Here is a 23716-nt window from a genome sequence, read left to right as displayed (position 1 = left end):
ATGCACACCAGTAAAGTTTTTTTTCTAAGGCACGTTTATAAAAATTACTTAAATGTCATAATTCAACTATTGCCTAATTGGCTTAGTCTAAGACCTATCTGTGAAACCGGGCCTTTCACTTTAAACCGGCGCTTCTAGCCAAAATGCGAATAACACTTCCTCCTGTTGTCCTCTAATGTCAAAATCCACCAACAAACAGTTTCAGACTGTTTTCTCTTGTAAACAGTGCTTGATCTGTGCATATTTCTCTCCTGATTCAGACGAGACATTTTCAGTGAAGAAAGCAATATTATGGATAGAAGATTCATATTATAGCCAGAAGCAATGATTTAGAGTTAGAAACTCCATAATGAAGGATTTGTTAATTAATCAATTTTCAGCAAGTTTTCATTTTATGGATGAACTATTCCTTGAATGCATTAGTTATCTTCCACAATATTGGAATGTCTTCAGATAATCTTATCTTTAGTCATTTCTCAGCAAATATTGATGTAATTGATTCCTTGAATTCAGTTTAATTATAATTTTTGCCACAGCTAACTAAAATATTTATTAAACTGAAATAAGTGACTGGCATTTCCGTACTGCTGACGTTTGTGGACTTTTTTGCTAGGTTCTAAACTATTAGTGTAACAGATGATTGTTTTTGTGTAGCATGTACAGTGTCAAGGTCTAAAATAAGTTTGCCTCCTGGCTGTATAGGGTCCTCTGCCAGCGAAGGACAAAGTCAAGTTTGCTTCCCTCATTTCTATTATATATTACACCCTGTCTGCTGCACCTGTCCCTGGAGAAATGACTCACCTAGTATTGTCTGGACCGTCAGCCTCTTTTTCCTCTCTCTTGTTCCCTCTCTCAGTTTTTAATTCAGTACATTTTATTGCTTTAACACTTTTCCATAAGTATTTAATCAATGCAGGAATATATTTTTACATTTCTGATGACATTTAGAGTACTGCTGGCTTGTGCAAAACTCTTTGCCATGATACTAAAGTGCTGTTGGTGGTTGGCCTGTGCTATGCAGTTGGGTCGTTCTATAATTGTGGGAATATCTCATGTCCGTGAAGTATATTTTTAATATATTTTTATCAATATGAAGCCCCGATGCTTAATTTTCTAGTACACACTCATATTATTGCCAGACACACTACCATATGTTGAAAAAGCCATATCTTTTGTTCAAAAATGATGTTCATATCACATACATTATACTGGTATTTAGCTGTCCGATTTTGTAAAGTTGTTCATTCTACTCTGCATTTAAGCATGAAATTACCTCAAATATAAATTTATTTATAGTTTTGCCTTCAGTTAGATTAGGTTATCAAGACATTTGGGTGTGCGCCTCAAAAATAACAAGTGTTTATTGTGATATAACTTGTTTTATTTGTGTCCGACAAACCATTGTCAACTAAGTTACCCGCTAGAAAATCCCCCCTCAAAAAGGAATGGTTTGTCCCATTCTCACATAATTTGCACAGTATGATATTTCCTCTAGAAGCACATGGATGAAACACTAGAAGTTATGTTCTCTCTCTTTCCCCTAATATTGGTTAAACTAGCAAACCTGTGTTAAGAGTGAATTATGTGGCTGTCAACAGTGTTACACAAGTATTACCACTGCAGATTTTAACAAGACAATTTAACTAAAACTTATGTTTTGTTTAAGAAAATATATTTCTAAACATACCATATGCTCAGTAGTTCTAGGCTTCCAGGTAGAATACAGGCCCAAAACACTAAAAATGTCAACTAAGTTACCTGTCAACTGTGTTACCCAGTAAAGAAAACATGGTGGACAGTAGCAAACATAGATGGTATTTTAAGCACATATTCCTACAGATCACCTTTATTTAAATAGCACTTTATACAATATAGATTGTTACAAAGCAGCTATGTAAGGTCATGTTTGGGTTTTGGGGAAACAGGAAAACTTTAAATGTACCCCTAATTATAAAAATGACCCAGTTACTAACGTGTTCTAGGTGGTTGCTATAACAAGCTACAATATCTATGATTTTCAGGTCTCTAGCCATTAGTGTCTACAGCACAACTGGTGCAGGACAGTTTGCATTCTTTTTTTCGTAATTCATCAATCATATCATCATCCATTCATAATGTATAACAAATAAACACTGTACTCCTTCACTGTACTGTACGTAGAAAGTACATCTGCTGTGCAATGATGGAGTGCTTGGTGTTTTGAGGTGAGGGGCTCAGCTGTAACTAATGGACGTCACGCTGACAGTGACCTCTATTCCGACTTGTGGTTTTATGGGCAGAGTCATTCCTGCTTCGTTTCACTCTCATATCCTTCGCTGGAAAGTTACACAACGGATGTCCCAAAACACAGGTGCATATATCTCCTGTCTAACGTCCTGCCAGCTCCCCTCAATGCATCACCATCGTACGTGCAATCAAGACTTGCGGTCTGTCAATGTCTAGTTTTATCCGCTTTTGCTGACTCTAAAGTGGCGAAGAATGTGAATTAGTTTCTTTTAAATGCGCTTACTCCACAAACTCCAGTCTGTAATCACAGGACTGAAAAGAGTATGCACTGATTTAAGAAAGCGATATCTCGTTAAGCAATGATACAAATCCCAGTGAAGGAGGTCATCTGTATCTCGTGAGTATCGGCAGTAATTAACAGTGCATGAGTGAGGTGAGATTCAGCAGGAGTCTCCTGCTGTAAGCAGCATATGCTCCATTCCATTACGATAGCATGCCAGGAACATCTGCGGAGTGGTTCTAGAGAAAACTTTTATTACTTCATGCTAGTGCTGGGTGGTTTGACCAAAAATCTGCATCACAGTTTGTTTTTTTTAGGATTCTGGCAGTTTGATGGTTTATTACGTCTTTTCCCTGACTGTGCCTTTATGTCAGGAGTGCCCAAACTCAGTCCTGGAAGGCCGAAGTCCTGCAGAGTTTAGCTCCAACCCCAATTAAACACACCTGAACCAGATAATCAAGCTCTTACTAGGCATACCAGAAACTTCCCAGCAGGTGTGTAGAGGCAAGTTGGAGCTAAACTCTGCAGGACATCACCCTTCAGGACTGAGTTTGGGCACCCCTGATTTATGTGAATCAGAAACAAATGCAGAACCACAGCATTTTAATCACGATCCAAACAAATAGGCTACATATTGCATGGTCAGTTTTATATATAATAAATTATATTGTAAAATTTTAAAATTTAAAGGGGTCATTGGATGCTTATTTTACACAAGTTGATATGATTCTTTAGGGTCTTAATGAAAAGTCTATAACATACTTAGGTTAAAATTTCTCAATGGTAGTTTAAAACACCCTTTTTACCTTGTCAAAATCAGCTCTGCAGACATCAGCCCATTTTGTTGCATGTTGCTTTAAATGCAAATGAGCTATGCTCACCCTGCCCCTCTCTTCTGTGGGGTGACGAATCATTCTCTGAGAGACTTTTTACTTTAGCCAAGAAAATTGCTAACTAGCACGTTATTAGGAAAGGATTACAAATATTCATAAAAAAACCCTTATACTCACTCCTGCTGTAAGTGAAGCTGGATCACAAATGATTCACGTGAACACAGACGCATTTAGGTAGATCGGGAGGCACATTCCCTTCACAAACAAAAGTAATCCACTGTGTCGGGAGTAAATGACGACTACTATGTTCATTATTACTTCCAACAACAAAACACCTCAATCGCTTAGGAGTCATTCTTGTCTACACCCTGCTCTAGTGTTGAAACAATGGCAATCGGACTGTTACAGCTCACTCAGGGCGGGTCTAAGGTAAGATGGCCGTGTCAATCAACTATCGTGGCTTTCACACAGATGTGACGTGACACAGACAAGAAGCTGAGAATGGCCTGATTTGAAAAAAGGGAATATTATCTTTAGGTATTAAATAAAATCCACTGGGTGGATTTTTATCATCGTAGGCTGGATGTGTACACACACTGTCAACACACATTTATGTTCAAACAACATGTACAAGAGAATTTAGCATCCGATGACCCCTTTAATGCAAAAACAGAATGATCTGACCTTTTGATATTATGCTACATAAAACATCTGTAAGAAACAAAAACAGCAGATGGGCTAAATGGGACGCAAATTGACTCACTGACAGCAGATGAAGCATAAACGGAACAGCAGCGATGCAGCATAAACAAAGCTGTACATTTTCTTCATATATTTTACGCAACAGTGGTAAACAGTGACTTTGATATTGGTAAAGTCAGCGCGTCACTGCCTTTATAAGTCCAGGTTGTTAAAGAAACAATCAGCATTTTGAGACGTGCCCTGGCTGGTCTAGCTTGCAAAATAAGCTTTTTTAACACTGTTTAAGCAAAAGAAACAACATTTTGTTCGATTTCAGTGTTGATTTCAAATATGAAATTTAATCAACAGCTTGGTGAACAATTTTGAAGATTTTGATATTTCCCATTTCGAAGAGATAGGAGCTGCACTTGCATAGCAGAGAGGCATTTCAGAGATGGCCGCCGAGTGAAATGCTTTGCCATAAAGGGGCTTTGGTTTGATTTGCTACAGTATTTTCTCCTCTCTATGTGTCTGTGAAACCAGACTTCTTTCACCCCAGTGGAAAACATATTTACACTGTCGGAATTGTTCCCTAAAAGAAAATACTAATCCTGTGATCAAGTGACCGATTTCAACAGCGCTTTCAGCGTCTATTTATAGTGTAGGGTGCAGGACGCTTTGGATTGTAGAGAGCATTTGATTGGACAGAAAGTTTGATGAGAAGCTGATGTCATCAAAATCGTTGATCCATATTGCCAGAAGTTGGAGACTGTAGGTTTTGAATGCTTATATCTTGTAAATGCTAATTTTGTCATTGATTTGGAGCACACTATTTTGGTTTCCCCATGAAATTTTGATTTAATAGTTCTAAAAGTTTTTCAACCAAGTTAACAGGGATCTCCACCTAATTCATGATGATGTGTTGCTTAGGCACTTATGCCGGTATGGTGGGTTTTTAAAAATTCACACTGTTTGCGTAATTCAAACTGGTTTACTGTTTGAACATGTATTCCGCCCAGCATTACTTCATGCTCTTGTAATTTTTTTGCATCTGCCATGCTTCACATGAGTCTAGACCAGGGGTGTCAAACTCAGTTCCTGGTTTTGTTCCAACCTTGCTCCAACACACATACAATGCAGTTTTCAATTAAGCCTGAAGGACTTGATTAGTTGGATCAGGTGTGTTTAATTAGGGTTGCATCTAATTTCTGCAGGGTTGCGGCCCTCCAGGACCGGAGTTTGACACCCCTGGTCTAGACCAAAATCTTTTTGAAGCAACGCTCTTTTCTTTGCTCTAATGCAGTGGTTCTCAACCTTTTTGACTCAATGTTACTATTTAGTTAATATTATATTGTGTTGGACAGTGGGGTACCACTAGGGTTGGGTATCGAGAACCGGTTCCATTTTAGAACCAGTTCCAAATATCCAAGGACGGGGTATTCAATAAGACACGTGCATTTTGGTTCCGCTTAACGATTCCTGCATTCGCATTTTAATGTGATTTTAAAGTTTAAAATCAAACGATTTAAGCGCATATCTGAAGCGCAAGCACCACGAACAGTGGTCCCAGTGCGGGTTCCAGGCCTGTGTCCATTCTCGAACCGTTCCGTGCATTTCCATTGTAGAAAAGGTTGTTCCGGGCCGGATCTGACTGCTCTTTCACATTTACCACCTAATGTGCACAAAAATACGTCAGTTTATTATCATAAACACCATTAGCCATTTTTTGTCGAAAGTGAAAGTAAACAGATGTGAAAGAAAACACATGTGAAACAGAATTTTTATATCCACATACATTTGGTGTTAAAGAGACTAATAAACGTGCTGCCTGTTATTACTGTTAATCCAAGAACAAAAAATCGTTCACTGATGTTGACTGAATATCTTTTGTAACTTTAATGAGGATTAGTCTATATTTTATTTAGGAAAAGAAAACTGTTTTTTTTTTTACTTTATATTTCTGTACCTGCAATTTGTTCAGTTGTAGTTATTTATGCTATTGCTAATTTATTAGCTTGTTCCTATTTTATTACTGACTGTTTACCAATTTAATGTTTGAAATTCATATAAGTCTAGTTGTTTTTGCTGTGGTATTTTTTTCTTAAAACCATAGGTAAAAGTTTCAAAAGTGTTCTGTAGGCTGCTGATTTTTGCATATGCTATTCATCTACAACAGAAAGCTTTGTAAAAATACAGAATAAAAATGTTTGATTAATTTTATTATTTACATTTTTATGTTTTGGGAATTAAAACTAGGAATCCATAAGCAGAAGCGGAATCGGAATCGATACAATTTAAATGATACTAGTATTGATATAGGCAATCAGTGTTGATACAGATAAATTAATTAACCACAATTCAATTTGTGGTTAACTTTGAAGAAAATGAAATATTTTTATATATGTTGCAGTTTATTTCTTTTGGTTTTAAAAAATGAATAAAAAAGACAAAAGCATGATTACTAAAACTTAAAAAACTCTAAAAAAATGAATAAAAATGAAAATACAAAAATAAAAACTCATTCAAAATGTTAATAAATATTCTAGTAATATATAACATTTAAATAACATTAAAATAACACTTTCTAAAATGATTTCTTAGATGATTCTGCTAAAATTAGATTTTTAATGCTTTAGAATTATTGTGGATAGCATAGTTCAGATAATTTGGTTTTGGAAGAGCTCATATTAAAATCATTGACTTTTGATTGTAGTAATTTTAAACACAGTTTGAGACATCTTTGAGATGCTGTCTGAAGATAAAGCAAATGTCAAAGTGAGACCACTGGGGTCCACCGGGGTCTCAGGAATAAAATCAGGAAACTTAAACAATTTGTCGTAATTTACTGTTTTCAAGAAACAATTGAGACATTAAAGAGATTTCCTTTTAGATTTCTTTCAAATAGGAGTTGCACACCAGTGAATCTCATATACAGTACAATTCTCGCTTAATAGATTAGTTCACAAGCTTGCCAGGCAGATTTAACGATCCTAAATTAGACACAAATGAGACATTACAGCATGAGTATAGAGCTATAAAATTGAAGTAGAGCGCTTAGTCTGGATAATTGGTCTTTGATGAGAAGTATCTGACCTTTGCAGACTTTTGTGTTTTCCCAATAAGCTCACTTTGAGACATAATTGACATCTATTCTGAAACACTTTCGGAGATTACTGGGATCTTTTTCTCATGAGAACAATCTGAGAAGCAGGAGAATTAAGCAAAAGTCTCAGTTTGCTTTCCATTAATGTAATTTTCTGTCTGAGAGAAGACAGGTATTAATAAGATCCCCTCCGGGGGTTTTCCTTCCTGCGGGAATGTGCTTCAGATTCTCAGACTGCCTGAATTGCATAACGGCGACTCTAATAAACAACTTACTTGATAGATTAGTTCAGGAGCTGGCCAGCCAGTTGTAACGATGCTGAATTATTTATAGGGTGAACGTGTCAAGCTCATTTATGCTTGCGCTGAACTTCCCTCTGCCGTGCTGGAAGGAAAAGAGACAATACCTTAGAGATGCTTAGAGTCAGAAGGTTGCGTTTTATAACGTGTTTTTTCCCCTCCTTGTCTGAAGCCAAATCCATTTGCACTCTACCGGGAGAGTTTTGCTTCACAGGGCAGGTGAGAAAGATGCAGAAGGGAGGGGGATTGTTCTGTGTTAGCCCAGCATTGGATGTTTCGAGAGAGGGAGTGGACTGTGTCTTTCTCTCTCCCTCTCTCTCTCCCTTCTGTCTCCATCACTATGGAGTTAAGGCGAGGAAACCACACAGCCTGTGGAAGCATGCATGAGCTCAGGGTGCTAAAACAAAAGGCACACCATCTATCGCCCACTTTAGCATTCCGTGGACTTGCACATCCATTACAGTGATGAGCGTAAGAGAGAGGCTGAGCGGGACACGTTACCAAGGAGACTACAATGATGAAATGCACTAACGTCTCGTTTTCCATGTTTCCTGAAGTCTGAAGGAACTTAAAAGCTGTTATGCCAGGCTCTGGCACTCAGGAGAACATCATGAAGGTGAGGCTTAACTTTCACTTCAGGCTTCAAATACTCAATCAGAATATTTCTGCTGAAAGTCTGCATTTAAATTGAAATGAATTGATTTTTTGCTCAGCTGCACAGAACATGATTTCGATATTGGGTGACTCATAAAACTCCCAAGAAATATTTGGGTCGAATTTCATTCGTCCAAAAAGTGAAAAAAAAAAAAAGATATTACATTTTGCATAAAGAAAGTTATGTTAGCACTTTTAATTAATATAGAAATGCACATTTTTGAATTGTGTATTTTCACAAAAATTAAGTCTGTCAGTATAAGTTTTTATTTACTGTAATATGGGGTATATATGCAAGTTTGTGTGTGTGTCTGTGTTTATACAATGATATTTTTTGGTGTCTTTAACACTAAAGTTTCCTCTTTTTTTAATGTTCTTAACTTATATTAAGTTATCTCTTTTTTCACAAATGCATAAAAATCTTAATGTTTCTAAAAGCATTCTTTTTGGTTTTGTAATATTTTGTGAAATAATATAATATAATATAATATAATATAATGTGAAATATGACCCAAAGATTTATTAGTGAGAATTACTCAATTACTGACAACTAGCACAGACATATTAAGATTTTTATTAATTGATTGATTGCTTGAAAAAGAGAGTGGTGTGTGCAATTGTGTATGTTGTGCATGCAATTTATTTTATTTTTAAAAAATACATATGAAAATGCTATGTGTGTTGTTAAATTTGATCAGATTCACTGGTTGCATTATTTTGTTTTGTTAAATAATATGAAGCGTGAGAAGCGAATATGCTTTGTAAAAATTAATTTTTCTCTCACACGTTGATTCGCAAGTACAGCATGGTTTACAGTAGTCTGACTAAGCTGCATGTCAGGCCTTTTTGATTGTATGTTAGAATGCTTAAGTCTGCAAGACTGAACTCTGAAAAGTAGCAGATAAGGTTGGAGGGAAAAGCACATCGTCCTGTCAATCAAAGCCGTCAGCACATACAGCTCAGTGCAAAGACTGCATTAATGTGACATATTTCCCTTCAGGTGAAGAAAGTCTGTGTTTACAGACAACTTTAATCCTTCCTTTGTGTCTGGCAAGACACAGAATTAATTTTTATTACAGTGGAAGAAATCTGACGTATCGTTTGATTACTGCAGTCTATGCTAGAAAAAAACACTAAAACACTAATGAACTCCTGATTGATTTAATTTCAAAATTCACATTCTGTATAACTTGTAATGGCCCAAATAAGCATAGATACTTTAGTGTTACATTTTTAAACTTAACTCTAAACCAAACCAAGCTTCAAATATCCTTGGAGATATATAAAAAGGAAACACCTTCAATAATATTGAATGTCAAATGTAACATAAAGTAAAAATCCAAACATAAAGTCAATTATGGCTGTACTGTACATGAGTGTGTAAGGGTTATAAAGGGGACACTAATTGACCAAATCCATTTTAACTGTAAGAAGGTTAATGCTTTGCATTAATCTGCTCGCTTCGTGTACTCCCAGCTCTTTAATTAAACTTCACTTTGCATGTCTCCTTCAGAGGAAAATGATATACGATGTATATGTCACTCGGTAGACAGCTGTAAAGCCCCGACACTGATGGAGGCCAGCAGATGGGATGGGAGACAATCTCTCTCACGGGAGAAATGTTCAGGAAGTGCAGCGCTAAGCAAAAATCAAGCCGCTTGTGTGCACTTTCTTTTTTGGAGGGAGAATCAAAAGTTCTGAGTTGATTACAGCGCTGGTTCTTAAGATACTTTAGACATCAAAACACCATAATTCTTTATTGTACAAAAGTAAAACAAAAATGTCCTTAATATACAATTTCGATATTTTCATAAATGATAACAACCTCCTTTTATAGGTTCTGTCTTCATGTAGTCTGGGTCATATTTTCTTGTCAGTTGCATAGATTTGTTCATTGTTTCTGAGGATAAGGCCTCGAATACCAACAAAAACACAGAAACGTTTTGCACTACTGTTCAATTGTCTCATGATCACCATGAACTTTATTTATGTAATCAAAAATATGGTAAAAACAGTAACATTGTGAAATATTATTGCCATTTAAAATCACTGCTTTTTATTTGAATGTGTTTTAAAATGTAATTTATTCCTGTGGTGCAAAGCTGAATTTTCAGCATCATTACTCCAGTCTTCAATGTCACATGATCCTTCAGAAATCATTCTGATAGGCTGATTTGCTGCTCAACTGCTCAATTTCCTATTATCATCAACAGTTGTGCTGCTTAATATTTTTGTGGAAACATTTTAAATTATTTGCAAAAGTTAGAAAAACAGCACATTTCTTTACTAACCCATCCCCAATTAAACTTCTAATCATACTGACCTCACACTTTTGAACGGTAGTGTATATTATTGATAAACCTGTATGTTTTATAGTCTTTAAGATGCATATTCATATTTCGCGTTTCCCTCCTGTCCACAACCCTATCAGCGACCCACCATCTGAGAACTACTGCCCTACAGCACACACACCACGTTTTATCCATTGACCACATTAATATTTATAGACACTTTCCTGGGTTTCGTGCTGATGCTTGTTTACAGCAGCGGATTGAAGAGAATGCTGCATAGTGAGAACACTCACCAACAACAGATTAATCTACCTTAATACTTTTGAAAAACCCACCAAGTATATAAGGAAATCTCTTTTTAAAAAAGCCATCCTTCTGTATAATAGAATTCAGGTGGAAGTTTGACAGAGACGCTCTATCATCCTCTCAGTTGTAAAATGAATTTATGGCTAGAAAAAGATTCCAGAGCAGAGAAGTACAATTTTGAATACAATAAATCTTGACCCTGCATATATAAACTGTCACCGAAGTCAGACACCCTATATTAATAATTTAAACAAATAAGTCAAGACGGCTATCTAAAACCTGGTATATGAAATATGTAATTGGTAGACATCTCTTTGTATGTCTTATGCAGTCCCAGCAGAAATGTATTGCTGTGTTTGCACTGGTTTGCTGCTTTGCTGTCCTGGTGGCTCTAATTTTCTCTGCGGTGGACGTCTGGGGAGAGGATGAGGATGGTGTCACTGAGGAGAACTGCAGCAAAAATTGTCGGTAAGAAGCGCTTTTCACAGATCATACCCTGATGATGTTATTTGCTACAGTACATATGTGACACTGGGCCACAAAAATGGCAATAGCCAAAAATACATTTATGGGTTAAAATGATCCATTTCTCTTTTATGCCAAAAATCATTAGGTAAATATACTAAGTATACTAAGTAAAGATCATGTTCAATTAAGATATTTAGTAAGTTTCCTACTGTAAATATATCAAAACTTAATTTTTAATTAGAAAATATGCATTGCTAAGAACTTAATTTGGACAATTTTAATGGCGATTTTCTCAGTATTTTGATTTGTCTTTTTGCACCCTCAGATTCCAGATTTTCAAATAGTTGTATCTCAGGTCAAATATGGTCCTATCCTAAGAAACCATACATTAATGGTTTCAGATGATGTATAAATCTCAATTTCAAAGAAACTGACCCTTATGACTGGTTTTGTGGTCCAGGGTCACATGTGATATATAAAGACCCTAAAAGTATGCCAGGGAAACACTGTATATTCAGCTCAACATGAGCTTGTTAATTGCATCTTGGCAGTGTATCATCTTGACTGGGAATAGTTGTAGACATCACAGCCGACTTACAAGGACAGTTCATGCAAAAATGAGAGATTTTGTCATCATTCACTCATCCATGTTATTCCATATCTATATGTGACCCTGGACCACAAAACCAGTCATAAGTGTACATTTTTTTAATTTTTGAAATTCTACATCATCAGCTGAATAAGTAAGCTTTCCATTGATGTATGGTTTGTTAGGATAGGACAATATTTGGTTGAGATATTTGAAAATCTGGAATCTGAGGGTGCAAAAAAATCTAAATATTGAGAAAATTGCCTTTAGAGTTGTCCAAACGAAGTTGTTAGCGATGCACATTACTAATCAAAAATTAAGTTTTGAAATATTTTCAGTAAGAAATTTACTGAATATCTTCATGTAACATGATCTTTACTTAATATCCTAATCATTATTGGCATAAAAGAAAAATCAATAATTCTGACCCATACAATGTATAATTTGCTATTGCTACAAATAAACCTATTCTGCTTATGACTGGTTTTGTGGTCAAGGGTCATATATTCTTTATTTTGTAGAACAAAAAATAAAATTTTGGCAGGTCAATGCTGCATTTTTTAAATGCAATTACAATAAATTAGGACTGGAGCTTTCATTCTTCAAAACAGTGCACTGTGGTTTCATAAAATTGTCATTGCTGTGTTCCTGAAGCTATAAAATACAGTAGCTGTTTGTGAGGAACAGACTGAAATTTAGTCGAAAATAAGTTCCCTTCAGTGAGCAGTTAACCATTCATTCATTCTGTCAGAGAGCTGAACTCATGAGCAAATCATTCAGACTGTTTAAAAGAAAAGATCTGACTAAAAGCAGTAATTCTCTCATGAACATCCCAAGGTGAGATGACTCAGTCATTAAATCAATTAAAATTTAATTCTGCTCTTCACACAGGACTTGAAATAAATTGCATGAGCCATGAGGACTTTCATTTTGGAACTTAACTATTCCCTATTCCTCATTCATTTTCTGTAGTGTTTATTAAAAAGAGTGCTTTAGAACAACATGAGGATCTGCTAAATGAATAACGTAATGTAATATAATTTATTATCATTTTTCTTTAAGACTTAATTGCTTGCCCAACAGTTTTTTTTTTAATATTTTTTTAAATATTTTTTTTTAATAATATGCAACAGTGAATCATACATTGTGCATTAAAAAAGTAGATAGGTTCAATTTTGATTTCATGTTGACTTCAATGAATATGTTGTGAAAACTATGAACTATGAACTTATTTCACAAGTAACATCTCTTGATTTACATCCCTGTGCTCTTAGCATTGTCCTTGTGGAGAACATCCCAGGAGAGCTGTCATTCAACCCCAATAGTTCAACCCATCTCCCACTTACCATGGGTCTTAACCACCTTTTGGACCAAGCAAAACTGTCAGTTGAGATAGTGTCACCATACTGGGCTCTGACCTCTACTGATCAGGGGTCACGGGTTTATTCTTCCTATCAGGTTAGTTGGCTATGTTTACTGTGCAAATATGCATTATCAACACTTATAATCATTTTTCTTTTCTTTTTTTATTGATATGCTGCATTGTAGCAATATAGTTATCATAATTGTCTTACTTAGAAAAACTATAGGTCCAAAATTGTTTTTGTGTTACTTTGTTAAGGGATCCACTGATATTCTAATTGGTATTTTTTTATTTTTATAAATGATTAGGAAATATAACACTAAAAACTAAAATCATGGTCACACTTTAGTTTATGAAACTACTCACTATTAACTAACTATTGAATATGACTTTTGCCTCTATAATCTTCTAATTTGCTGCATATTAATAGTAGTATGGTAGTTTAGGTATGGGGTGGAATTAAGGGATCTAATCATGCCGAAAAAGACAGAATAAGCATCATTTTAAATGCTGCTGTACAGTATAAAAATTGATATTCTTTGTTTTATCAAATTATTAGTTGTTTTAAAGATTAAGTGCACATTTACGGAGCCCATAAAAGGACAAGGTAATGCTAAAAAAATGAAATAAGAGGAGAAAAATCTATGCTTTTGCATTCTCTCACAAAACTTCTACATTTCTACACTTTCCATTCACCATTCGAGAGAATACAAATGTTTTATAAGAGACCAGAAAGTTTCTTGGTAGAACACAAAACTTTTCTGAAAGAACAGATAGATGTCACATGAAATAGGAGGGAAAAATAATTTCACTGCTTTTGCAGTATCTTACAAAACTGAACTGAACTGGATGCAAAAGCACTGAAATATATTTCTCCTCCCTATTATCTCAATTAAATATCACAATTTAAAAAAATCTCTACTATTGGCCAATATCTCTTGTACATGCTTAAAATGGACAAATATTGCATTTGGCATTAAAGGAGAGCTCCACTTCCAGAACAACAATTTACAAATAATGTACCCACCCCCTTGTCATCCAATGTTCATGTCTTTCTTTCTTCAGTCGTAAAGAAATTATGTTTTTAGAGGAAAACATTTCAGCATTTTTTCTCCATATAATGGACTGCTGTGGTGCCCTGATTTTGAACTTCCAAAATCCACTTTAAATGTGGCTTCAAATGATCCCAAATGCAGTTGTAAACGATCCCAGCCGAGAAAGAAGGGTCTTATCTAGCGAAATGATCGGTTATTTTAATAAAAATAATACAATTTATATACTTTTTTAATGCCAAACGCTCGTCTTGTCTTACTCTGCCTGGACTGTTTTTGTCCTGGTTCATGACAGTTAGGGTATGACAAAAAATCTCATGTTCTCCCTCAACTTCTTGAGCCAGAATACCCAGAGTTCAGGGAGAGAATGGCAAGACGAGCATTTGAGATTAAAAAGTATTTAAATTGTATTATTTTAATGATAATAACCGATCGTTTCGCTGGATAAGACCCTTCTTCCTCGGCTGGGATCGTTTACAACCGCATTTGGGATCGTTTGAAGCCTTTTAAACTGCATTTTGGAAGTTCAAAATTGGGGCACCATATCAGTCCATTATATGGAGAAAAAATGCAGAAATGTTTTCCTCAAAAAACATAATGACGAAAGAAAGACATGAACATCTTGGATGACAAGGGGGTGAGTACATTATATGTGAGTCTTTGTTTGTGGACTTCTCCTTTAGTATTATAAAATCTTTTTCTATTTTCTAGGGTCAGTATTTGTTCCAGAGATTGTTAAGCCTGAAATCTCGAGGTGTCAAATTAAAGATTGTCAGTGACCAGCCCAACTCCATCGAGCTGAAGAGCATGTCTGACCGCTGTGAGTGAACTCAAATCTCTCTAGCTTATGTTAAGTGTTGCATTGATTTCCTTTTGCTGAAGTGCTGAATACAGTACTAAAGCAGTTCTCTTGAGGCAAACACTGTAAGATCACACACACAGGCATCCATCTGTCATAAACTGGCATAACTCTTTGGGCTTTTCGCTGCTCCAGTCCCTCAAGGCTATGCACAAGGTCAAAACATCACGAATGTGCAATGTTGTTTATGCCAGTGTTGAATGACAGACAGATCTCTTGTCAAGGTTGAGTGCTTAACAGTTCCCAAACCATTGCCCACATGGCTGTCTGTCTTCCCCAGATGCAGAAGTGCACTACGTCAACATGACGGCCCTCACCAGAGGAAGACTGCTTTCCTCATTTTGGGTAGTGGACAGGAAGCACATTTACATTGGCAGTGCCGGCATGAACTGGAAAGCGCTGTCCAAGGTAAAGAATTTCGAACATTTACAGTAGCCTCGAAACGTACTTGGATGATATATGAGAGCTATTGTAAATCATAACAAAATATGAAACCCGTGAGCATTCAAGGGCCGGTCTACAGTCTTTGTTCCATTGACTTCCATTCGTAATCATGCGAGAGAGAAAAGAAACACAAGCTCATTCAAATTTCACTGCATTTCAAAGTTCAAGTTTGATTAACTCCAAAAATTTGTGTCATAATTTGATTTGTATCATATGAGGCCGTGTGACCAAAGTAGATTTTTATATTTTGGATGTTATACAGTTGAGGTCAAAAGTTTACATACGCCTGGCAGAATCTGCAAAATGTTAATTATTTTACCAAAATAAGAGGGAGCATACAAAATGCATGTTATTTTTTATTTAGTACTGACCTGAATAAGATATTTCACATAAAAAACGTTTACATATAGTCCACACAGGAAAATAATAGTTGAATTTATGAAAATGACCCTGTTCAAAAGTTTACATACGCTTGATTCTTAATTCTGTGGTGTCACCTGAGTGATCCACAGCTGTGTTTTTTTTTTTTTTTTGTTTAGTGATAGTTGTTCATGAGTCCCTTGTTTGTCCTGAACAGTTAAACTGTCCACTGTTCTTCAGAAAAATCCTTCAGGTCCCACAAATTCTTTGGTTTTTCAGCATTTTTTTGTATTTGAACCCTTTCCAACAATGACTGTATGACTTTGAAATCTGAGGGACTCATTTGCAACTATTACAGAAGGTTCAAGCACTCACTGATTCTTCAGAAATAAACACAATGCCTTAAGAGCCAGGGGGTGAAAACTTTTTGGATTTGAAGATCAGGGAAAATCTTCTGAAGAGCAGTACTAAATGAAAAAATAAAAATATTTAGGGAAAATAAGAAAAATGTACACATCTTCATTCTGTTCAAAAGTTTTCACCCCCAGCTCTTAATGCATACATATTTCTTCTAAAGCATCAGTGAGTGTTTGAACCATCTGTAATAGTTGCATATGAGTCCCTCAGTTGTCCTCAGTGTGAAAAGATGGAGCTCAAAATCATACAGTCATTGTTGGAAAGGGTTCAAATACACAAAAATGCTGAAAAACCAAAGAATTTGTGGGAGCTGAAGGATTTTTCTGAAGAACAGCAGGCAGTTTAACTGTTCAGGACAAACAAGGGACTCATGAAGAACTATCACTAAACAAAAAAACAAACAAACAAAAAAACAGCTGTGGATCATTCAGGTAACAACATAGTATTAACAATCAAGGATATGTAAACTTTTGAACGGGGTCATTTTTATAAATTCAACTATTTTCTCTCATGGACTATAAACGTCTTTGATGTGAAATATCTTATTCAGGTCAGTACTAAATAAAAAATAACACACATTTTGTATGATCCCTTTTATTTTTGTAAAATAATAAACATTTTGCAGAATGTGCAAGGTGTATGTAAACTTTTGACCTCAATTTTGTGTGCAAAGTCTAGTGTGACCGCCACTGTAATTTGAAGAGATATAGCACAAGCACATTTTTCAAGTAAACTTTTCACATTTCATATTGAGTTGTGATTCCTGTTCCTGTTTTTTTTTCAGCTCAAGGAGCTCGGAGTAATAGTGTACGACTGTAGTTGTTTGGCTATGGACCTGCACAGGATCTTTTCTTTCTACTGGCAGCTGCAGTACAGAGACTACATTCCTTCAATCTGGTCCAAGAGAGTCACGGCCGTGTTCAGCAGAGACGAGCCGCTCCAGCTCAGACTCAACAATACAGATGCTTCTGCCTATGTGTCGGTGAGATCAATAAATATCTCTGTAGTCGTTGCCTGACGGAGGTGATCCGGCAGTGTACATCTGTTTTTAAAATAAAAAGGGAAGACAGGGGATAGTTGCCACACATCTTACTCTGTTATCCTCAGTATCCTGCTACCCATTTCTCAGGGTAGATTTATTTTTAATGTTGACTATACAGTAAATCTTATAGTTACTGAGAAACAGTCCTTGTGGCAACTTCCCTGTGTGACAGCTAACCCCTACATTGGCATTATGCCTGCAAAATAAAATATAAACTTTAATGGTAAATATATACCACTGGAAATTTTAGATCACTTCTATGACGGTAAAGACCTTAATGGTGTAAAAGACTTCCATTTTAAATAAATGTTGTTCTTTTGCACTTTCTATTCATTGTAGAAACTGTTTTCAACATTTATAATAATAAGAAATGTTTCTAGAGCAGCAAATCAGCATTTTAGAATAATTTCAGAAGGATCATGTGAAACTAAAGACTGGAGGAATGATGTTGAAAATTCAGCTTTAAATCACAGAAATAAATTACATTTTACAGGGTATTCACATAGAAAGCATTTATTTCAAATTGTAATAATATTTCACATTATTACTGTTTTTACTGTATTTTTGATCACATAAATGGTGTGGTGTGTGTGTGTAAAACTATTTAATTACAGTACTAACTAATACAGTTGACATTTTATTGCACAAACATGTCATGATCGATTATCCAGTGGCATGCACTTTGAAATATGTTTACATCTATGTCCATTCTTATTACAATGATTTTTCATGTGAACTGCTGTTTCATTGGTTCCAAAGGATATAATTTGATTAAGGTAAATTCACTCACTCTGCAGGTAATTTATCCCTGTGACTCTGTTCGACGCCAAGCTGCATCACATGTGAAGACACTGGCCATCGGATTCTAATTTGAGTGTAATGAATCTTGACTCCCTTCCAGCAACAGGATGTTTACTCGCCATATCTGAGACATCCATCATCCCATTCAAATGAATTGTGCTGTAATGTTATAGGCTGCTGGGAGACATTCTAGCTCAGTGATAAAATTCTTTTGCTGACAATGATGTATGTACACAGACGGCCATCTCATTACATCGCTCTGGTGTACTGGCCATACGAATTGAAGCCCAGAAAAAAAAAAAAAAAAAAAAAAAAAAAACAACTTTTAAAAGAAAACTGCTGTTTTATCTTTTTCTCCCCAAACTTTTTTTTCATAGACATCTCCAGAGCTGTTTTGCCCCAAGGGTCGAAGTAGAGATTTAGATGCCATACGACATGTGATCCGAGAAGCCAAGAGATTCATCTACATCTCTGTAACAGATTACCTGCCCTTAGTCAACCGCAGCTTCAGAGGATCACCAATCATAAGGTAATGCTGGTTTTCACCGACAGAAATCATTTATATGTTTCAGCATTAAAAAATAGCTGTTATTAAAGGATTTAATCAATTTATTGAGGTTTAATGTTAAAACTAACTAACTAACTAACTAAATAAATAAATAAATGGTGCCATTACAAAAACCCTTGATAAGATTTCTTACAGGGTTAGTTCACCCAACAATGAAAATTCTGTCATTATTACTCACCCTCATTTCATTCCAAACCCGTGAGACCTTTTTGGTACACAAATGAAGATAATTTAAGATATTTAAATCTGAGAGCTTTCTGACCCTGCATAGACAGCACGCAACCCACGTCAAAGACTGAAATGTAAGAGCAGAAATTGTTGAAAAAGTATTCTCATAGCTCCATAAAATTAAGGTTGAACCACTGATGTCAGTGATGTTCTTACTATCATTATGTGCCTTGAACATGTCAGTTGCATAGCTGTCTACGCAGGGTCAGAAAGCTCTTGGATTTCATCAAAAATATCTTAATTTGTGTTCTGAAGATGAACAAAGGTCTTACGAGTTTAGAACAACATGAGGGTGAGTAAGTAATGACAAAATGTTCATTTTTGGGTGAATTAACCCTTGTTAACAATGTACAATGGATAATGTACATTTCAAAATAAAAGACATTCAGATTATTTGAAAAATCACTGAAAAGTTACGAAACATTTTTACGTTTCGTGCAGTGTGCTAAGTTATTTCTCAAGTAAGTATGCTATATGTTATGCTTTTTATTTTTCTATTTTTGCATATAATTTATACTAATTATTAAATGTATTTTGGTTTACTTTAAAAGTAGTTTAAAGTTATTTTTAATTTACTTTAAAAAGGTATTAAATCTCAGAATCTTCTAATAGAATAAGTTCGTTTGTCTTTGTGTATAATGTCTTTTTGCCATCTTAAGAAATTGGATCATTTTTCAATCAAATGATCATTTAATTTGATATATAATATCGATTTTATAAATATCCATTTTTATAAATCAGCTATTGTTCTTGAAACAAGATCTTGATGTTATGAATTGTGTAAGTCAAAACTCTTGACACACACACACAAAAAAATTATATTTTTATTATATATATATATATATATATATATCAGAGATATCACTTAATTTACAAAAACTTACAAAAATAAAAAAATAAATCGTTGTCAAGTTTATGTTTCTACATATTTAAGATATGTTCTTTGAAAATTATTTTAAAATGATTAAAATCATTAAAATTATCTGCCTGTCTATTTTTATTTCTTGTATTTTTGCTTTTTGAGTGAATTTGTTTTAAAAGACATTTAGGTATTTTCACTGGAAAACAAAAGAAAGATACTAAAAATAGATTTTTTTGATGTGTAAATCTTTGGAGCTATTTATAAATGGACAAAAACGCTCTTTTGATGATGCATGACTTCCTGTGTGCTACTTCTGTACATCAACAGTAATTTGGCTTGTTCTATTTTTTTGGTTCAGGTACTGGTCGCCAATAGACGAGATGCTCCGGGAGGCTGTGGTACTGAGAGAGGTCAAAGTTCGTCTCTTGATCAGTCTATGGACACGTACACATCCACTGACCTTTAACTTTATGACGTCAATGCAGGCTCTATGCACAGGACTGCCAGTCTGCTCTGTAGAAGTGGTGAGGAAAGATCGATTGATCTGTTTATAAAGTACACACCCAGAAATATATTTAAATATATTTTACACTATAGACTATATTTTATACATGCGTGTCTGTTTTGAATCAGAGATTTTATAGAGGCAAGGAGCAGACGGGAGGAATTCAGCACAGGATAAATGAGAATAAATTTATGGTGACAGACAACGCAGGATATATTGGTAAGATTCTCTCTCTTTTTTTAGTGTAGTTCACTGGCCTGATAAAAACTACTGGCTTATTTTTGTATTGCCAAAGCAGTAAAACATAAGTTAAAAAAGAAAATAACAATGTCAAAAGAAAATTAATTCAATATTTTACTGTGTTATTTAATTAAATGTAATATATTAAAAGGGATAGCAGCAAACAAAAGATTATTCTAAAATCCTAAAATATGCAATAATTCCAAAAATCGATATACGTGAAGTAATGAGGCATTTAACCATTTTTATGTTTTTCTTTCATTGTCATCTGTATCATATTATTTCATTTATCATTTTGCACATTAATATTCACATTTTCTGTCAATAAGGGAATCTGGACTGGGTTGGCAGTGAGTTGGCTTTCAACGCAGGAGCCGGGCTGGTGATTGAAGAATCGGAAAACCAGCGGGAAGGGCAGGACTCGATTGTAGAGCAGCTGACTGCTGCTTTTGAAAGAGACTGGTTTTCACCCTACACAATAAGCCTGCTCCCTGGCAGCACGACCTTACAGGAGAGCCAACATGGGAGGCAGAAACTGCAAGCTCTAAAGACAAAACCAGAGAGCAGAGAGCATGAGTGAGCGGCACAAATTACTCTGTGAAGCGGGACCAATAAGCCAAGGACTTTGTGCCTCAGAACATCTGCGTCATGACTCTTACCATTTGAATTTTCAAATGCTGTCAATGGAACGGAATAATAATCTCTGAAGGACTTCTGTGAAGGAAAAGATTTTTGTGTATGCTTTCTTTTTAAAATGACAGTACAGCACTTTCAGTGAAATACTCTATTATATAATGCATGCTTATTTGGATATGAAACACTCAGTACCATTAACTGAGAACTGTAGAAATCATTTACTCCTACTATTTACTTACTAATATTTAGACTTTTCTTATTTTAAATCAAACTATTCAGAGACTCTGCTCATGGACATTTTTCGACAGAGGACATTGCCAAAATTTTATAATCATTGTGTAAATTACTTTTCTCAAGATGTTCATTAGTCATACTTTTTTAAAATCAAGCACATTTTTACTAAAAGACACACTTGCTCATTACATTTGCAGCTTCATAGCTATCATTATTTTCTGATTGACTGGATATTATGGCACATCTGACACTGTGTATGTATAAAATGTTTACATGATGCAGCATGCACAGCCTTGAACTAATGTACAATCGTACGCACAAGAAGAGACTGTTTTTCTTATTGAATACTAACTAGCTTACACCCTTTAAATGTAGCTTTATAGAGTAGCTTTTATATGTAGCTTTATAAATTATCCTTTAATCGACTGTTTTAATGGAACAGTAATGTTTTTATTAAACAGTCAATGCTGATTGCTGATCTTACAATACAAGCCACATGTGTTGCATTTCTCAGTAGTTTGTGGCCTGATGCTTTAGCATGTTTTGCCTTATATATGCTGCCATAAACTGTAGCTGCTCTTGCTTTCTGGATGACTACCTCCTATGATACAATGCATCTATGATATACTGTATACATATAATCATATATAATAAAACTGCTTGCTGCTGCATGGGTCATATATTGAACTGAATTATAGCCCCACGTACATACGATACTGATTTTCTTACAAGGAATGCACAATTTATGACGTGATTAAATGTGTAGCACCTTAACTGATTGTTAGAATTAAATATTAAAGAGTTTGTTAAAAACTGAGTACCAGTCGTAAATAGGCAACATATGTCCTATTGATTTCTCACTGTTGTTGTTTGGTCATTTGTGTCAGACTGTCAGCAAACATCTCTCAAAACCAAATCAATGTAAAGCCTCTCTTGGGGGAGCAATTTATTTGGCACATTCAAAGCAATAACAAACTGCCTGAATACCTTCATTCTTCTCATGTGCAAAAGTGTCTAAGTGAACACATGAAAATCCAGTGGACTAATGACAATGCATAACAATGCTTTTCTTGAACATGATATCTACTAAAATACAAATCACCTACACAACATCTGTGGTTTTCAATAATAAACTATATGGTCAAACAAATGAACAGATAAATAAATAAAAATGTATGAAAAATCCTGTTATTTACTGTTACCATAATTTATCATGTCATTTAAAACATACAAACAAACAAACAAATAAAATTATTTAAAAACATTATTTTATTTTACACTATTTAACCAGCATGCTTTTTTTGAGTCGCTTTCCATATATGGTAAACTAGAAGCTTAAAACAGTAAATAAATAAATAAATGTTTGAAAAATTCTGTCATCATTTACTGTTACCATAATTTATCATGTCATTTTAGAAAACAACAACACTATTTTACACAATTTAACCTGTATGCTTTTTTCAGTCGCTGTCTGTCTGTCTGTAAATCTTTCACATTTATGGTAAACCGGAAGCTTAAAATTGTAAATAAATAAATAAATAAAAATCACTGTAAAATTTCTGTTATAATTTACTGTTACCATATTTTATTATATAATTTTAGAAGAAATAAAATTAAATGTACACTATTTAACTAGTATGCACTTTTCGCTGTCTGTCAATCGTTGTTTTTTTTTTTTTTTTTTGCTTCAAGGTAACATACAAAAAACCAAGTAAACAACAATAAGAAAAATCTTAATACAATTCCAAGAAGTCCAAATAGCAGCATAACATAAATAAACACAATAAACAAATTGAAAAAAGAGAGAAAAATAAATACAGAAATAAATAAATATAAAAATAAAACAAAACAAAGGGCTTAATCACCAAAAAATACCTTCAAAAGATTACAAAGTTTAAGGGCTTTTTTATGATGCATAAGTTTTAAAGATTTGAAGAAGATCATTAAATCTTTCTGAAAAAGTGAGAAAGTGTGTGTGTGGGGGGGTGTGTGTGGGGGGTTATTAAAGAATCTGCATTTATGAATAAAATAATTGGCCAAAATCACAATATTATTCACCAAAAATTCGACATCACAATTCCGAAAAAAGGACAAATATTTTACAATTTTAAAATCAAAGTCAGGTATCACATATTTCACACTTAACCAAGTAGAGATGTCATCCCAGAGTTTCTTAGAGAATTTACATAAATAAAATAAATGTTCCAATGACTCTATGTCTGCTTTGCAAAAAGTGCACTCATTACAATCCATATTAAATCTATGTCTGAGGAACTCATTACCTGTCTGTCAATCGTTCAGAGTCAAACAGTCCATATATGGTAAACATGGAGCTTAAAAAATGTAAGTTTGGAGGCTGCCAAATGTATATAATT

General features: G+C 34.7%; 1 protein-coding gene across 3 annotated transcripts in view; it reads left to right on the top strand.

Annotated features, from left to right (window-relative positions):
* The window catches only part of pld5 (phospholipase D family, member 5), a 30492-nt gene extending 7875 nt beyond the window's left edge, over window positions 1–22617 (top strand). The window contains exons 2-11 of one of the 3 annotated variants that reach the window (XM_051113417.1): window positions 7980–8038; window positions 11005–11141; window positions 13005–13188; window positions 14857–14965; window positions 15285–15412; window positions 17010–17207; window positions 18446–18597; window positions 20085–20250; window positions 20360–20450; window positions 20801–22617. In XM_051113417.1, the coding sequence (XP_050969374.1) occupies window positions 8003–8038; window positions 11005–11141; window positions 13005–13188; window positions 14857–14965; window positions 15285–15412; window positions 17010–17207; window positions 18446–18597; window positions 20085–20250; window positions 20360–20450; window positions 20801–21051 (1452 nt within the window). In that variant the 5' untranslated portion in view covers window positions 7980–8002 and the 3' untranslated portion in view covers window positions 21052–22617. Of the gene's footprint in view, window positions 1–6666; window positions 8039–11004; window positions 11142–13004; window positions 13189–14856; window positions 14966–15284; window positions 15413–17009; window positions 17208–18445; window positions 18598–20084; window positions 20251–20359; window positions 20451–20800 lie in introns of those variants that run through there. The other 2 variants (XM_051113415.1, XM_051113414.1) reach the window with 2 other exon arrangements.
* The last annotated feature ends 1099 nt before the right edge of the window (window positions 22618–23716 follow it).

Source organism: Labeo rohita, chromosome 6 (genome assembly GCF_022985175.1).
Source record: "Labeo rohita strain BAU-BD-2019 chromosome 6, IGBB_LRoh.1.0, whole genome shotgun sequence".
In the NCBI taxonomy this organism is placed as follows: Eukaryota; Metazoa; Chordata; class Actinopteri; order Cypriniformes; family Cyprinidae; genus Labeo; species Labeo rohita.
Note: the sequence above shows the minus strand (reverse complement) of the source record. Positions and strands in the feature narration are given on the sequence as shown.